The 16,884-nt window shown below is 34.7% G+C and overlaps 1 protein-coding gene across 3 annotated transcripts in view; it reads right to left on the bottom strand.

The window, feature by feature from the left end:
• Nucleotides 1-10,555: 10,555 nt before the first annotated feature.
• Nucleotides 10,556-16,884, bottom strand: part of LOC132202199 (GATA-binding factor C-like) — a 57,949-nt gene continuing 51,620 nt past the window's right edge. For all 3 annotated transcript variants that reach the window (XM_059628967.1, XM_059628966.1, XM_059628965.1), the window contains exon 6: nt 10,556-12,327. In XM_059628967.1, coding sequence (XP_059484950.1) covers nt 11,902-12,327 — 426 coding nt within the window. In that variant the 3' untranslated portion in view covers nt 10,556-11,901. The remainder of the gene's footprint in view (nt 12,328-16,884) is intronic.

The raw sequence follows: 16,884 nt of genomic DNA on the forward strand, positions 1-16,884 counted from the left end.
TTCAAGCCTCACTGCTTTATTTGATTCATTTTTGCTGCTGCCAGCGCCGGACAAAGTGGAGGCGCTCGATTTATGGCCAAGAAGGATCACTGCGCAGAGCAGTTTTTAACCGCGGCACAAGTACTGAAAAAGCTGCCCTTATCCCTTTTCACAAAATTGCTGTCTCGAGACACCATACTTTAAATTTAATCTAACGTATCTAATTAATAATTTTCCTAGATTATTTTGTACCAGGATCAAACAGGACAGTTTTTAATTCACTTAAAACTTTTTTTGTGTAAAAAAATACCGAGTTTAATAAATTTTGGGGATTTATAATAATTAAATTAATGATAGCAATGATATGTAAAGAGTCTCTATTAGAGACAAATATAAAGAAGTAGTAAACTTTTTTTTATAACAATTTTCATTTAATCGATAAACATTGTAACTTTCATTTTTTAATATATTTATTAGTTTTAAGTTATTTTTATTACTTTTACCTTAATTTTTATTTAACGCTATTTGTAAAACTTAGTTGGGCGTTTATATTGCAGCTAATTAATTATTGCAACAATGATTTCAAGTTTTTTTTGAGGTTTGTTTTATAAAAGTGGAGAGTTGCAAGATATTTGAATTATTAATAAATAATAGCCCATTGGCCATTCATTGTATTTTAGAGTGCGTCTACCTTTTCAGTTTTAATTTTGCGTTCAATCTATTATGTAATTATATTGTGAGAGGGAATAGAGTTCCGCAAATGTTTTTGAAAATCGATATATATCGATATAAAAATCGTGGCCGAATATCGATATATATCGGATATTTCACCGGTTTTTCGGTATCGATATCAAATATCGCCAAAAATATCGTGATTTTTAAAAAGTGCTTAAAAACACCTTTTTCTTGGTTTACGGTGGTTTTGGGGGGTGGTATATTTAAAAAAAATGTCAGAAATGTGTCTAGAAATGATCCAAATGATCTGTCAGAGATATTTAGATCAATTTAGATGGTAGCTAATTTATTTATTTTTATATTATTATTATTTTTTTAATTGCCTGAAGCCTGTAGTATGGACCTGGGTTTAAGGGGTGAAGGAATATTTGCAAAAAAAAAAATTGTTAGAAATAATTTAAATAGTCTGTCTGAGATTTGTAGATGGATGCCAAAAAATATTTATCACTGTTCGAATTCTGATATTTAAGCTACCACGGACTATTTACTACCTGATGTGTGAAGAAGTGCTGACGATATCGCATCTATCAGTCGAAATTACTTTAAATATCGAAGTTTTAATTATTATTATTATTATTAATAATAATAGTAATATTATTATTAAACTAATATTATTAATTATAATTGTATTATTATTTTTTTATTAATATTATTAATATAAATATTATTATTATTATGATATTATTAGTGTTTATGGTGGCTGGCAAGGGGCATTTACGGCGGAAATAGATTATTAAATAATAAATAATAATTTTGTATTTATTTATGCTTCGATAATTTCTTTAAAATTGATTAAATTTAATTTAAAATTTTTTTATTCAATTTTTTTTTCAAAAAATCTAATAATGTAATAAAAAGAATTACAAATTGGGCTGTATATATATTTCAAAGTTATAAAGATGTTTCAACTGACAATATATTGTCAATAATGCCATATTCTAATTTAAAATTGGTAAAATCAAATTTTCATTAATTTCTTAATTTTAAATATAAATAAATGAACGTTGCTTGCTTGATAAAAAAGCCTTCTGTTCAGTCATAAAGCCTTTTCGCCAAGAAACCTCTCAACTTGGATTCAAGCCTTTTGATCCAAGAGCTTTAAAACAAGCCACTTTTTTAAGTGCTATGCTAAACAATTTCTGATAATTTGCAGCGTTCAGTGGGTTAGCATTAGCACTTAGCACACATAAGACAGTTAAAAAAGTGTCAGTTGCATATCACTTAGTGAAAATCATTTTTTTTTTTTTAGTTAGACCCTAGTCAAATAATTGGGCATGCATTGAAAATATAAACTTTTTATTTTCTGCCTTATGCTACGTACGATGAAATTGGACGAAGTAAATTAAATGATTGTATGATAAATTTAAGTTAAAATGATTATTTTGAAATTTTATGAATGCAAAAAATATGATTAAAAATAGAATATTTTATTTCTTATAAATAAACTATATTGTCAATAAAAGTAAAATCAACAGAGAGATTTTTCTGTAACTCTGAATAATGCCTCCTAAGTCTATTTCGCTTTCGCTTTAACGAGGTTTTATTGTTTCAAATTATATATTTAATTTTAGGTTGATTAAAAAAAAATAGCAAATTAAAAATTGATGCGGCCTTAGGATTGAAGTTGAAATCCTATTTTTTTTTTTTTTTTACATAAAATACACGTCCCTAATCAATTATCACTTTATTATATTTTAAGAGTTAATTCTTGCTGTGCGGCCTGGGCCCGAGAGTTATTGCCGGGTTGGTAGTCCTTTTGGTAGTAGTAATTGACCTTTTGTGCATGGATAAAAAAGCCTAGAGTGGAGAGGGAATTTTTTTGCGAGAAGTCTTTTTGACTGGGCATATAAAAACAAATTACCCCAATTTTCACACTTTTATTGGCTTTTATTTTCCATTTTATATTTTTTATTTATATCCTTCAAACATATATTCTAAATAGTAAATTTATTTAGATTTTAATAAAAAAATTCCCAATTTGTTTAAAATTATTATCATATCATTGAAATCAAATTATTGATAGCTCCAATTAATGTCCGTACTATATTTATTTATTATAATCATACATGGGCAGAGCGCGATCGCACGATTTTCAAAATCGTGAGCGCGAGCGCATTGGTCGCTGAGCGCAGCGCTCAATTGCGCTCATTTTGCGCTCAAACTAAAAGCAAAAATTCCCGAAGTTGATCAAAAATTGTAACGGAAAACAGTTTTGTTATACCAAAAACTTCAAAACTGATCCCAATTTTGGTAATTTAACTTCAAATGTTCAAATTTATCATTTCCAATTGCCGATGGATTTTTTTATATTAAAAAATTGTCTAGAAAGTCGCACTTTTTCTTTGGGTTATAATATTTTTGAGCGCAAAGCGTGAGCGCAAGACTTTTCAAAAATTTGAGCGCGAGCGCACTGTTGCCAGTGATCGCGAGCGCGAGCGCAAAATTGTTGAACGCACCTATGTATGTTATTAATTAAGATTAACAAATATTTTTATCGGAAATGAATACTCAATTCAATAGTATGCTGCCTCATTTTGTACTCCGCATAATATAATATAATAGAACAATTATTGATGAAGCATTTGGAAATTGAAATTTTAAATTATTTAATTTTTTTATAATAAAAATTCAATGAAATTCATCAAAAAATAAATAAATTAGTCAAATAATATTAATTTTATTCTTTCATCAGGGTAGTAGAAAGTCTCGAGAAGTCGAGAGACAAAATAAGCGAGTTAAGTGCTTTTTTTTAATGATGATAAAATTTGCTTAATTTTTGAAGTTAATCAAATTTAGATTTAAAATTTTGGATTTTTAAAGAAATTTTTAAATATAAGCATATTGATTTTTCACAATTTATGTATTTTTTCCTCTCAATTTATTTTTTCATTCAATAATTTTTGGAATATTTAGATGATGAAATAGATTAATTTCGTGTATAGCCAGAGTTTCCCTTGAAGTACAATAATAAACATAATTAGCAATTAAATGTGTCCATTGCCAGCCATGTGTACGAAAAATTTTTTCAAATTCATTTTAAGGTTTTCTGAATGAGGTATTATGGACTTTAAATTTTGAGGCAACGTATTAAAGAAGTGATTTATTTATTTTCTATAAATAAGGCTCACTACGGCGGATGAGGGGTGGGGAATATTTTTATATCTCTGACGTTTTAGCAAAATTCTTGCTAGTAGCGGGACTGTTTTTCTCAAACAAAATTTTTACGAACGGCCGCCTTTTGACCAATGCGCGCAAAGACAGGAGACCTCTTGTTCACATAAGGCTTTTTGTCAACAAAGTGTAATTCAAATTTAAGAGGAATTGAAGCAATAATATAAAAACTGATTGTGCCACTTTAATTGATTGAAAATTTTACTAAAATGCTGTATTGGTAGCATATATATTATCAGTAATTTGAATAACTTTTTAGCATGCAGCCGAACTTAATTATTTTTTACACAGAAAATGATAAGATAATATTTAAAAGAAAAATTAATTTCAAATTGTTTTGGATTTATTTAAATAAAAATTAATTGAAGCAATAAATAAATATTGTTAATTTCATCCATTTCAGCCACCTTATTGGTAGTATTAAATAATAAATATAATATATTCGTCTCAAACAATTCAAAATTTAAACGATGCATTATGCTACTCTACTTACAACGGGTGTAGTAAATAGTAAAATACTGGGTAGTTGGTATGTGTTAAGTAAGTAGTGTAGTAGTAGTAAAAGTATCAGTAGACCGATCCAAATACTCTAAGTCGAAGATGTATAATTATTTATATAGTTCGGACTTGGCCTAAAGGGTGGGTCAGCTGGGTTCAAGGGGGTGTAGGTTAAAATTGGTATGGAATGGTAGCTAGAATTGATCCAAATGGTCTTCCGTGATTAAGAAATCGCTAAAAAAAATTTTTTTTTTGGTTCCTGACATGGGAAATTTATTTTATGAACGATATTAAAAAAATTAAAAAAAAAATCGGTTTTTTAAAAAATATCGGCCAAAATATCGGTTTGGCCGAAAAATATCGATATATATCGTGTTTTTCGGTATCGATATTGGATATCGATATTTTTTGCGGAAGTCTAAGAGGGAAAGTGATCTATATAGAAAATACTTAACTGGCGTTGTATGACCGATATTGATATTTGACGTAATTGTTATAATCAATGTTCAATCTTTTTTATGGTATTTTTTTATTTATTGAAAACTAGAAAATAATTTTAAACTGTGACATACTTTGCTTGCGTTGTGCAGATGTTTCTGAAGTGGCGCGTTTGATGCGATTTGGTGCAAATCTGGGTTGCCGCATTGACCCCTCGCTCGCCCTGTCTGTATAATAAAAAGGGACGATTTGACGGTCGAGTGTGTGCGTTTGCAGCAAGGAAACGCACTCGTCCAAGCAGCTTGGGTCATCGCACGGCAGATTGAATGCTTTTATGCGAGCAGGGTCTAAATCCTTCCTGCTTTCGGCCGAAATGCACTCTCAAGAGTTTGTACGTATAAATCGAGAGCTGTTTTTCCGAGGAGAATATTTCCGCTGATCCCCAATTACAAGAGAGCTGGGGAGTGGACGCCATGGACAGCGACACTTTCGAATGCAGAGAGAATCCACTTTGGCGGCGCTCGAGCTGAATAAGTGACGAGACAACAAATCAATGATTAGTCGACTGGAATAATCAGCTGCGCGCAGGGGAAAAGCAGCGACACTCTCAAAGTCCCTGGAATGTGTTTGAATTGATCGATTTACTTTCAAAGTATCCCAGGCTTAAAGATGCTTGACAAAGTTTGTAAATCCTCAATCTAATTATGATGAATTTTTATTTTCAACCTTCAAATTTAAGGTAAAAGAATTTTAAAGGGTGGTAAATGTTAAAAAAATATATATTATTCATAAATGCCCAGCGTCACATAAAATTGCATTTTTTTAAATTTTTTTATTTTACTTAACTCTACTTTAAATTCTAGTTTTAAATGCTATTCTGAGTAGATATGTGTCAGGTTTTTTTCTATATTACACTATGTATAATGTGACAAAATATTTGTTTTCATTTGAAATAAAATTTCTTTCGTATTTTATCCTTAAGGATAGAAATATGATTTAAAAAAAAAAGAAAGAGCTAGACATTTTTAATCATTAAATTCTTCAGGTTGCTCAAATTCCACTGTTCATGTTCCTTATTTGTAACTCAATCAAAATTAAGCAATCTGTTTATTTTTTGCTCCAAATATTAATTACTCCAACCACGCCGAGCTAAATAATTTAACATTAACATTTTAACCCACCCCTCAATTACCGGTGATTAAATCAAAAAGCAATCCGGACCAAGCCGAGAGCCGATTGAGATAAAAATTATAATTCCGCAGTCTAATTAATTTTGGCTCAGACGTCCTAAATATTGTATGGACGTCTGCGGAGAACAAAGAGGAAAATGTGCATCATGCTTTCTTCATTTGTGACCTCTCGTTAAAGTTTTGATGAACCAGTGTGATAGGCGCGCGAGGCAAAAAATAAATAACTCATTAAACGCGCGGGCTGCTTTCGTATATTACGGCGAGAGATGTGTATTATTTTAATTGCACCGCTCGGCCGAGTAAGCAGCGGGCAAAGCATTTAAACACATATTTCGGCCCATCAAGACGAGAAAACGCATTTAAGGCGGAAAACCAACCGACGTGTATATTTATATGTACGGCTGCCGATTAATAAATTTGATAAGGGCCTTCATAAAAACGCGAGTGCTCACTCAAAATTTTACGCTGCTAATTTTCAAGAGCATGTTGTTGTTTTTAAAGTGAGCGAAACCGCGCACGGGCCGCTGATGCTATTCACATAACATTATTAATGTCTTGACCGTGAAATTTCGCCTCGCTCGCAATTATCATTTATAACTCAATGTGCACCGCACGGTTTCGATTATTTGCACAACACTCACTGTAAGTTTTTCACCACGGCTAATTTATCGTGAAATTGCTTGCGCTACATTTTTTATTGCGCACTGTCGGTAAACGGAAGAGATTGTTTATTATTTTTATTATTATAAACATTAATTTCAAATTGCAAACGTGAAATTTTATACAATGGAAAACGTATTTAGTGGTTCAAATAATTGCAGAGACTTGAATGTTAGGTGAGATGTGGAGATTTGAAGAGGTGAAATGTGATAAAATATTTCATTATTTTGGAGGATAATTTTGCAATCACCTTCCTGAGATCCAATTATTCCAATTTATGCTAATAATCGAATATTAGTCTTTTTCATGGATATTTTATTTTTAATTTTTAGGGTCAGGCCAAGACAAAGTCTTGTCTACAGTGCCCTATATAAGTGGTGCAGATAAGGCATCACCCAGTTTGATTTTTTATTTGATTAATTATTTATTTTGGTTTCAACTTTATAAAAAAATCTAAATTTTTTGCTGGCATATCCTTATTTTGGTCAACGCGATGATTACAAAGAAAGCTGAAAATAAAAAAGAGAGAAAAACATTTCAGTACTCTTAATCCAGTCTATCTGAATTTTTTATCCTTCCTAATTTTTTATTGTTTTGAATGATAAAAATAATAATATATTTTGAAATAATTTTATAAAATGAACTCTGGGCAGGGAAAATAAACTTAAAATATTTATTTTGCAATAATTTGTGTGTCTCTTAATTGCAACAACGAAGCGCAATATTTATTTCAATAACGTCAAAATATTTTTTTTATAAGAATAAAAAATAAAAAATTATTTCAATCGTGATTTAGTATTTTGTTCCGTTTTTAAACCCAGATTTGTATTTTTTTTCTTAAGTCAACATGGTCAACATGGACGCTATAGTCACTGTAGATGAAAAATGAATACAAAATTGCGCGGCGTGATGATTTATTTCGTGCGTGGTGTCTGCTCGCCTCGGAAATGGTAATTGAATAATAATAAAATCAATTTAGAGGCTTCTCTCGCGTGGTGCCGTTTGAGAAAAAAAAATGAGTGCTCTTAGCACAAACACGCACAGGCATCGAATGGCACACAAGAGAGAGCACCAACGCTCATATTCTATTAAGGGCCACTTTTCAACATCTCCGATACGAGATGATGAAGATTTAATTAATGAATTGGGACCACCACGTGTATATTATAATATTTAAACGAGCGTTTTCTTCTTGATCGTGATGGATAATGGCGAGAGAAGAGCTGAGGCTCTTTTTTTTTGTTACAATGTTAGACTTCAATCAGTCATTTCGCCGTGACATGTTATTGCCAGCGCTTAGTAAATTGAAAAGACTGGCCGGTGGGTTGCGCTCGAAATAATGCTCTTTCGTGCAGGAGGAAGAAAATCACCTGCGGCTAATTTCGGACAGATTCAAACTAGATTCGCGGCTAATTTCGGCCACGCCATTGTTCCCGGAAGGAGAGAGAGAAGGAAATACATACATATATAGTTGAGAGTGGAAAACGCATCACGAGATTGAGTGCATGGCCAAATTATGCACCGACGCACTAATGATTTGATGCGTCTTGCCTCTCTGGCCCACCTCATTTTGGAAAGGAAAGAGAGACGTAAAGATGACCAAAAATCAAATTAAAATGAAGAAAAGCATTTCAAATACCAAATGTTATTAAATTTCTTTTTGAAAATAATAAAAATATTTTTTAAATATCTTTTTAAAAATCCGAATTTCTAAATTTTCCAAATTAATTTTAAATACTCCAAGTAAATTATAAAATTAAGTAATTGTTTTCATATTTTATATTGAGCATCATCTGAAGTACATGTAAATTTTTTAATTTATTAACAATTTAAAAATTTCTGTAAAAATATTCCACAGAAATTTTTGCGCCTCTCTTCTTAAATTTCACATTTTTCTTCTAAATAAATAAATTATTCTTAATGATTAAAATTCGAAGCTTGCTTAGGACTGCACTAATTTTATTTTTTATACGAGGCCCTCTTCAAGATTTTCCTTCTCTAATCTGCAGCGGCTCTATTAATTTTCAAATGGGATTATAATGAGCTCTCCGAGTATATTATATTTCTGAATACGCATTATTCGCAGTGCGTTACCAGCGCAGCACTAATTCAACTCATTTGGCGTGTGTATTATTTTTTTATTCTCTGCAAGCCACCGTTGTGTGAGTGTTTAAAGGGTAAACGACCTTTGGCGGTGCACGCGGAATCACCTGGAGAGTGACCACGGCGGAGTGATTTTTTCATTTCACATCATGTGCATATAAATGCGTGCGTACTCCACATATACACGTCAGCCTTGTTTGTACAAACGCACTCACAACAGAAATGCCGGACGGACACATCAGCATATTGCAGCACGCAATTCACGCGCACTCTTCTGTAACAAGAAACACCAACATGCACTATACTGGATTGAGGTGGACTGCCAATGGGTGTGATTTTGCATTAATTGCTGCTGGCCGGTGCACTCGTGATGATGAGCAATTAAACCAATTGTTTCTTCTGCAGTAATGCTGAAAGTTGATTTAATTTAATTTTAAAAAAAAGGAATATTAAGTTCTGCGTGAAAATGGATTTCAAAAAGTTTCAAGTGTGATATAAATACTTATAAGTGATAGGAAACAGATGATATATTAGTTTGCATCAGTTCCATCTCCTTATGTCCATTTGAAATTTGAAATTAATTGAAGCATGTCTGATTCCGTATGATTTAAAGTATTGGAAGCAATGTTTCAAAAGCTGCTTGAATTTTTTGATTTTTAATTTTGTACTTTTCCTATTTATACATCCCATTGTTGAAAAAAAGGAATCGCTGTGGACTAAACGGCACCACCACTCAACAAAATTTCCAAAAGTTTACAAATAATCCTGAGTTACAAAAATTCGCATTAGTCAGCCTTGTTTTTGTAAATTTTTGATGTGATCATTTCTCTCTCTTGTAGCTGAAAAAATTTGTGATATTTGAATATTAACGGATGATATGTATTTGGACAGAGATTGCCCGGTTTTGCATTATCAAATATATATATGTATATTTTTTTAACCTTGACCATTTATGATCTTATCATATCCATACTATATCTATTATCAAATAATAATTGTGTACCCAAAGTTGAACAAATTCTTCTTATGCATCTTTCAACTCATGGATGTATTTAATATGCACAACTATATTTAATTATTGTTTTATCTCCAAAAGAAAAGATTATAATGCCAATATTAATCAAGTATTTAAACAAATATTTCTGTAGAACATATATAACGGTATTCCTGCACTTTGCGACTCTTCAATTGAAATCAGAAAATATTGGGGTTTTTTTCATAATTTTTTCATGCTAGCAATGTATATTCCTATGGTATGCATGAAAGAATTATTCGGCGACACTTTGTTTTCTTCATAAAATTCCCACAATAACTAAAAAAATTATTAACCCAAATTCAAAGCCAAGCTCAAAAATTCAGTTCTGCTCACAGAACCTCCTCATCGTTGGACCCGAAAATCTCCGCAGTCAGCGTCTGGTCGGCACCGCGATCTCAAAAAGGCCGGTCGCGTCGGCTCGGTTGGGGTTGGTGTACCGAGTGCAGTTATTGAGAACGAGCAAAGAAGGCGGCTCAGTGTTTTTGAATTTATTATGATTGATAGGCCGTCAGTCGGGGCTGACGGAATAACAGATGATCTGCTCGGCGCGCAGCGGATTCTCGCTCTCGCCCGCTCGGACAAGATTCTATCGTGTTCTCCGCCGACCACTGGTGTTGGATTCCCAGCCCATTGTGCTTCTCATATCATTAAATTCAGCAAGTGAAAACATGAACTTCAAATGAAATTTTTTTTGTATATGGAAAGTGGATAAAAAAGAAATGAGACTCGTCTTTTTTTTTATCAATCATTGATTTTTTAATACTCATCATCATTTAATTATTTCTCTCTCCTCTGTCACAATAATAATTCGTCGTTATTAAGAGTGTGTGTGTTGTGTGTGAGTTTGTGTACACAGAATACAAAAGATCATCCAGAGGCGACAATAAACGCAGTTTTGTTTGTCTTAATTGTACACAACATTTGAATATATCCATAAGTGTGAGGAGATGCGATTTCTTAATTTTTCTCTTTTATAAATACAATCTGCTCTCATCTTTTATGCATTATTTAGATTATAAGTAGGAAACAAAAACGTCCATCTCATTCATTGTGGCGATGCTTAATTATTTATAACAAACAAATTAAATATTCATTTGGTGTACTGATCGCAGCAGAATTGTTACTCTTCTTATTGAGAGAGAGGAATTATAATATTTTAATAATTAGGTAGGCATTTTATAAGAATTGTGTTGTGTGGGTTGCAGAAGATGATGGTTCTTGTTGTTGTGACAAAGGAAAAATCACTAAGTAAATCGAATTCACTTCGTTCTCTCTTTAAATACACGATACATAATCTCTCTTACTTATCCATAAGTTAATTTTCTCTCTTTTTTTCTGCTCAATTAATTACACATTCAGTTTCGCTTCAATATCGTAAATAGAACAAGGCTTCTTTGTAAGAGAGCCGATTTGCCTTAGAGTTTTATTTAATGAATTATTTGCATATTTTTGTGTATTTTCCCAATTTTTACAACGCTCGTTCTTTCTTACTTTCTTCGTTCTCTACTTTTAGATACATAATTATTACACATATGAATTTTTTCGAGTACATAGTGGTAGCCTGCTGATTTTCATAAGGTTTTATTTTTTCTTAAAAACGCATTGTCCATCTCGCACACACGTTAAATACTTTCATTTGCAGAGCTTTCTTTCTGATAAAAGTGCTGGCGCGCGATACAGAGGTTTTTAAATTTTCTACATTAATACTCGTCTCGTTTATTTACACTTCACACGTGATTTAAAGACGCCGGCAATAAATTATACAGCACTCGAATTTAACCTGCACACGCATTTTTCAAGAGCATTTTATACACATTTTACAACTGAGAGATGAGAGAGGGGATCACAACAAAACGGTGTCAACCACCTTGTCCTTCTTCGGTGCACAAAGTTCCAAACTTTGATTCAACAATCTCAAATCTGGAAATGTACAACTTTTGAGTGTCAGTAGAAAGGACAAGATGGCGGCTGGCTTAGTCCCGGACACTCGGCACAATCCCACCAACCGCCTCCGCAAAAGAGGCTCGAGTCCGCCGCAGAATTATTTGTACTTGTTCCCGTGTGTGGTGGCAGCACCGTCGTTTGCTGGCTTTATGAAAAGACCGAGTGTCCTGAGTAGGGAAGGCTGACCATGCCGTTGGACGAGGCGAGGCCGAGTCCGCTGGAGCCCAGGGACAGCGGCGACGACGTGGCCAGGCCGAGTCCGCCCATGCCGGACATGTGCATGGACGCGTGGTGGGGAGGGGGCGCGAACGACCCCGCGTGGTGCATCGACCCCGCGTGCATGTTGGTGTTGTACATGTAGTGCGACATGGAGGGCCCCAGGTGGTTGCCGGCGCCGCCGAAGCCGGGGAAGCCCGACTTGTCCAGGGGCTTCATCATGTCCGGCAGTCCGAGGCCGGGCCCCATGACGCCGGGGCCGCCCATGCCGTTGCCCTTCTTCTTCTTCGACTTGGAACTCAACTTGCGGTTCCGCGTCTGGATGCCCTCCTTCTTCATTGTCAACGGCCGATTCACCTGGGAACAAAAGAAAATTGACCAAAATTAAACAAAGTTCTTCATATAAAATCAGGGGTTGAAAAAAATGAAGTAATTTAAGAATGAAAACAAAAAATTGTCTCAAAAAATTTGCAAATTGTATCATCCGTATTATCTTGTAATAGTTTTGTTTGAAGAAATTGACACTCAAGGAGATGATCATGGAAATAAATAGATTGGGCTTTTCCTCGTTAAGAATATTGTTTTTATTCCAAAGCAAAACGGCTCTACCAGTTTCGGCGATGGTCGGCAACCCTATTTCATGAGCACAATAAAAAAACATCAGCAAAATTGAAAAAAAAAAATACTTTTAAAATAAAAATTAAAATCTTAAAACTAAGAAAATGGGTTGATACTTGAATTTGTTAGTTATAAGATTTTAAAATTTAAATTAAAATGTATTTTTTTTTTATTATTTAAATTTTGCTGATTTATGTATTTTTCTTGCACATGAAAAAGGCAAACCGTGACCGAAACTGGTATCTAGAGCCATTTGTTTAAACAATTATCATGCAATTCTAGTAATATTAGAGAGTAATAGATTTCTTATGTTAATTTACAATCAATTTTTTATATATTGCGATTTATTTTTACGACTTGCTGAACGTGGCATGAATTTGGCACAACTCGTTTCTAACAAAGCGTTCGTTTGTTCAGTGTGTGTGTGCGCGAGCCTGAAATTAATTTCCATTGGCATATGTTTAAGCCAAATCAATTCAAACAGTGAAATTGGTTTGTCGGCGGGGAGTCTGCGGCCGCCGCAGAGTGAAAAATGGGACCGGGTCCTTATGACGCTTTAATGGACCCGATTGACGCCGCACTTCACACTCATCACACACATAGGCAACCTAGCTTTGTTTTTTTTTCTCCATTCTGGGGCGGCTGAGGGCACAAATCTATTAGGCATTGCACATGTGTGACCTGCGACCCCGACATCATCCAACAAAGCAGCAACAACTTAAAAGCATCGACCATTAGCACATCGCTGGGGCCGCATTGACGCCGCGTACATGCGTGGACGTGTATCCATTAATTATACAACCACTCAACAATAATAAAATTTGAGCGGATATGTGCCGCGTGAGGAGAGGTGATTGAAAAATTATTGACCTTTTCGGTGCTTTTTTCGTCTGCGATGAGTGATGCCGTGACCTGCGGAGGGCCGGCGGGTCGCTAAAAGAAATTCCATCGCACCCAAATCAATTTCGAGCGAGAGAATTTATAGAATCTTTCTTTATGCAACCCGCTGCGAAAAGCGGCTGGATTAAATATATTTATTTTTTCCTCTTTATTAATAAACCTCTCTCTGCGCGCGTGTTTAAGTATATAAAAAAAGTATAAGTTGGTTTACTTTTGCTGTCGCGTCTTTTTAGAGCACACGCTAAAGGGTTAGAACCTTGAAAGACATCAACTACAGACACTTTTATCTGATGAGATCTTGTCTTGGGCAGAGAGAAAAATAACGTACGTTCCTCAGCCCAGCTCTCGCTCTCTCTCCATCAGAGAGCACAAACAGGGCTGCTCCTGTCTTTTTTCGGGGCCTCTGATATTTCGCCGTGGTGCTTCTGTTCGGTAGCACCGGCCGGTCTGCTTCTTATTTTAATCCCAGTCACTTTTAAAATTTGCCAACGAGCTGAGACAAAGTACTAATGTAATCGGCGCGCATATCAAAAATTTCGTTCTCTCTAATTACAGGCGTGGAAATATATAATACACGCTTCTTCTTTTTGAATTATGACTCGCCGCTAAATCATTTTTCCAAATGAAATAATAACGATGCGAGAGCATCCCTTTATTTACACATGACGTGCAAATTCTATCAGCCGAAACGCGCCGCCGTCCAAAGTGCTGCGCGCGGCTATAATTTAGATGTTTTCATCTTCCCAGAGTGAAGGTAATTTATTATGCTATTGAAATATAACTACTGGTTGGCCCGCGTGTGCGTCTTTTCAGATGCCCGATACTTTTGTCGAGCAATAAACGAAAGCTAGTTGATTGGAAAATTATAAGCTCATGCAGTGGAGAATGTAAAGAACACACATATTAAATAGCGAATGGACATAAAGGAGAAAAAAGGGAGGAATAAAGGAGAAATATGCAAGTCTTACTTGTTTCATTTGAATTGAAAATGAACGAAGCACAACAATAATATTTATTTTTTATAATTAATCTAATAAATTCTAATTATTTGAAGTTAAAATATTTCAAAAGTTATAAATTTTCTACAATGTAAATAAAAATTATTAAGTTTTAAGTAAATTTGGAAATCTTAAAAAATAAAATAAATTTAAATAAAAATTAAAATTAAAGTTTTAAGTAAATTTTTATATGATTATTAATGAGAATAATAGTTAAATTTATGTAAACTTATGACTTATGACTTAAAACCATGTTAATGAAAAAAATTTTTTTAATTGAAGTAGTAAGAGGAAACTTAATCTCTTTTTAAGGAATAATAATTTTCGGTAGATAATTTGCGGCCGGCGAAGTTGTTGATGTGGTTGGTATTCTCGGGTGCCTCTCACTCAGCTCAGCTCGTTGTCGGTTTTTTGAGGTTTCGGGCCGGGTGTTGGAGACTCGATAATGGGCCAGCCGACATCACCTGCACGCAATTCGCCTACTTTGTTGTGTTTTAGGCACGCGCTCGCCTTCCTAGCAGGTGACTGAGGTGGCGTGATGCACCTTCGCCTATATTTATATATTTATGCGCCGACCACGAGCACATAAATCGTAATAATAACTCTATGTATGCGCGCGGCGACTTTTTATGAATTCGTATGGGATTTTGAAAGAGAGAAACATTGGCGAACGCTCAGCACGCGAGGCCCATTCATAATTCTATTAGCTGATTTTTGTGTATATCACCGCACGAGCCTGCGGCGATTTTCACAAATTATGAGGAAAATGAGTCGAAAAGTGGACGACGTCTTATTTGTTGCTATTTTTACCTCACGGAAGAGCAGATGTTAAATTGCGTCGTTTTATTATCGTCAAAATACAAAAATAGATTATTTTCAAATTAAATGAAATTATTCTTATATACGTGGTGTTGATTTCCTCCCTACAGAGAGTAATCATTTTTCATTCGGCGCGTCAATGAGAATTTCATCACCAACGCGTCCATCAAAATTACCATTTTCTCTTTTCCTCATTCTATATCTCCCCGAGTGTGTCGGTGCACTATGTTCAAAAATCAAAGGTCAAGAATTGAATAAATAATATAATAAAAGCGTTTGGAGAAAAACTTCTGCCAATCATGCACGTGTGTGTTTTAAAATGAGGAGCGCCTCATCATCGTGACGAGCCGAAGATGAAAAAAAATTGTATGATCGAAATGTGTGCAATAAAATTCTCCTGCTGCGTCAACAGACGGATTGAACAAATTTCGATTCGGAGCAAGTAATAAATAATTCGGCCACGGGGCGGTAATTTTGGTCGGAATGCAGCCTCAGCATGCTCGGCACAACACCGATATAAAGAACACGCGTTTTGACATTTTGACATGAGCCAGAGAGAGAAAGAAGCAGCTCGTCCGGCGAGAGCATGTGTGTGAACGGCGTGTTGTACCAAATAGCCGGGCCGTGTTCGACCTTCTGGACCACCTTAATAAACAAAAACATGCCTCGCATTTTTCGGATTCGTTTCAGCGGCCCCTGATAATAAATTAACCAAATGAGCAAGCAAGCAGGACCCGTCGATGAGATTTTACGACGACAAACCTTCGAATTCCCAAGCCTAATTAACGTTTGACGGAATTACTGTAGAAAATTTCCTATATAAATTCATCGTTAAATAAAACAAACGAAAAATAATTCGGGAAATTCGTTAGTTGAATTTTCCGGCGCTTGTCATGGGTTTGCCCCGTTGCGAAGTTGAGCCACTTTTCGTTAGATGTCTCCGTGATTTGCTCTGTGGCGCTTTGCACGGTTTGCGAGCGAGAAGCGTGAGGGAGGCGAGAATCGGTCAAGTGTGTGTTATGATTGCAGACAGTTCTTTTCATATGCAAAATACGCCGCCGCCGCCGCTCTTTCCTTCTCCAAAGAAAACTCACGAGGCTCTTTTACTCATTCTAATTAATTCAGCCTGCGGCTCTGGTAGTTTAACTTCCATATCTGGCATTCCATCAGACGCCGCGGCCGGGAAAAACAATAATGCACCGCACCAATATCGAATTATTAAGAGAGAGGAGAAAAATGGGATGTATGTGCGCGTTTTTAATATTGAATTATGCATCAGGAAAATAATGCGATGCTAATAAAAATCCCCGAGTTAATAAACGAAAGAGTTAATGCCAGAGACGAACCACATAGCGTTGATTTTATATTTATTTATTATTTTTTTTTATATAATACGCCAAACACTGAAATATATATGGTGTAATACACAAAACGCGTTATCAGATTTTGTGTGCGTTTCATTGAGCGGCGATAAAATACATGTGTTTATGTATTTAGTGAGCTATGAGAGATGCTTATCAATGCGAGGGACTCGCATTAATTTGAGCTGCTGGATAACAATGGCAGTGAGAAATTACAC

This window comes from Neocloeon triangulifer, unplaced genomic scaffold (assembly GCF_031216515.1).
Source record: "Neocloeon triangulifer isolate White Clay Creek 2 clone unplaced genomic scaffold, ASM3121651v1 ptg000015l, whole genome shotgun sequence".
Lineage (NCBI taxonomy): Eukaryota > Metazoa > Arthropoda > Insecta > Ephemeroptera > Baetidae > Neocloeon > Neocloeon triangulifer.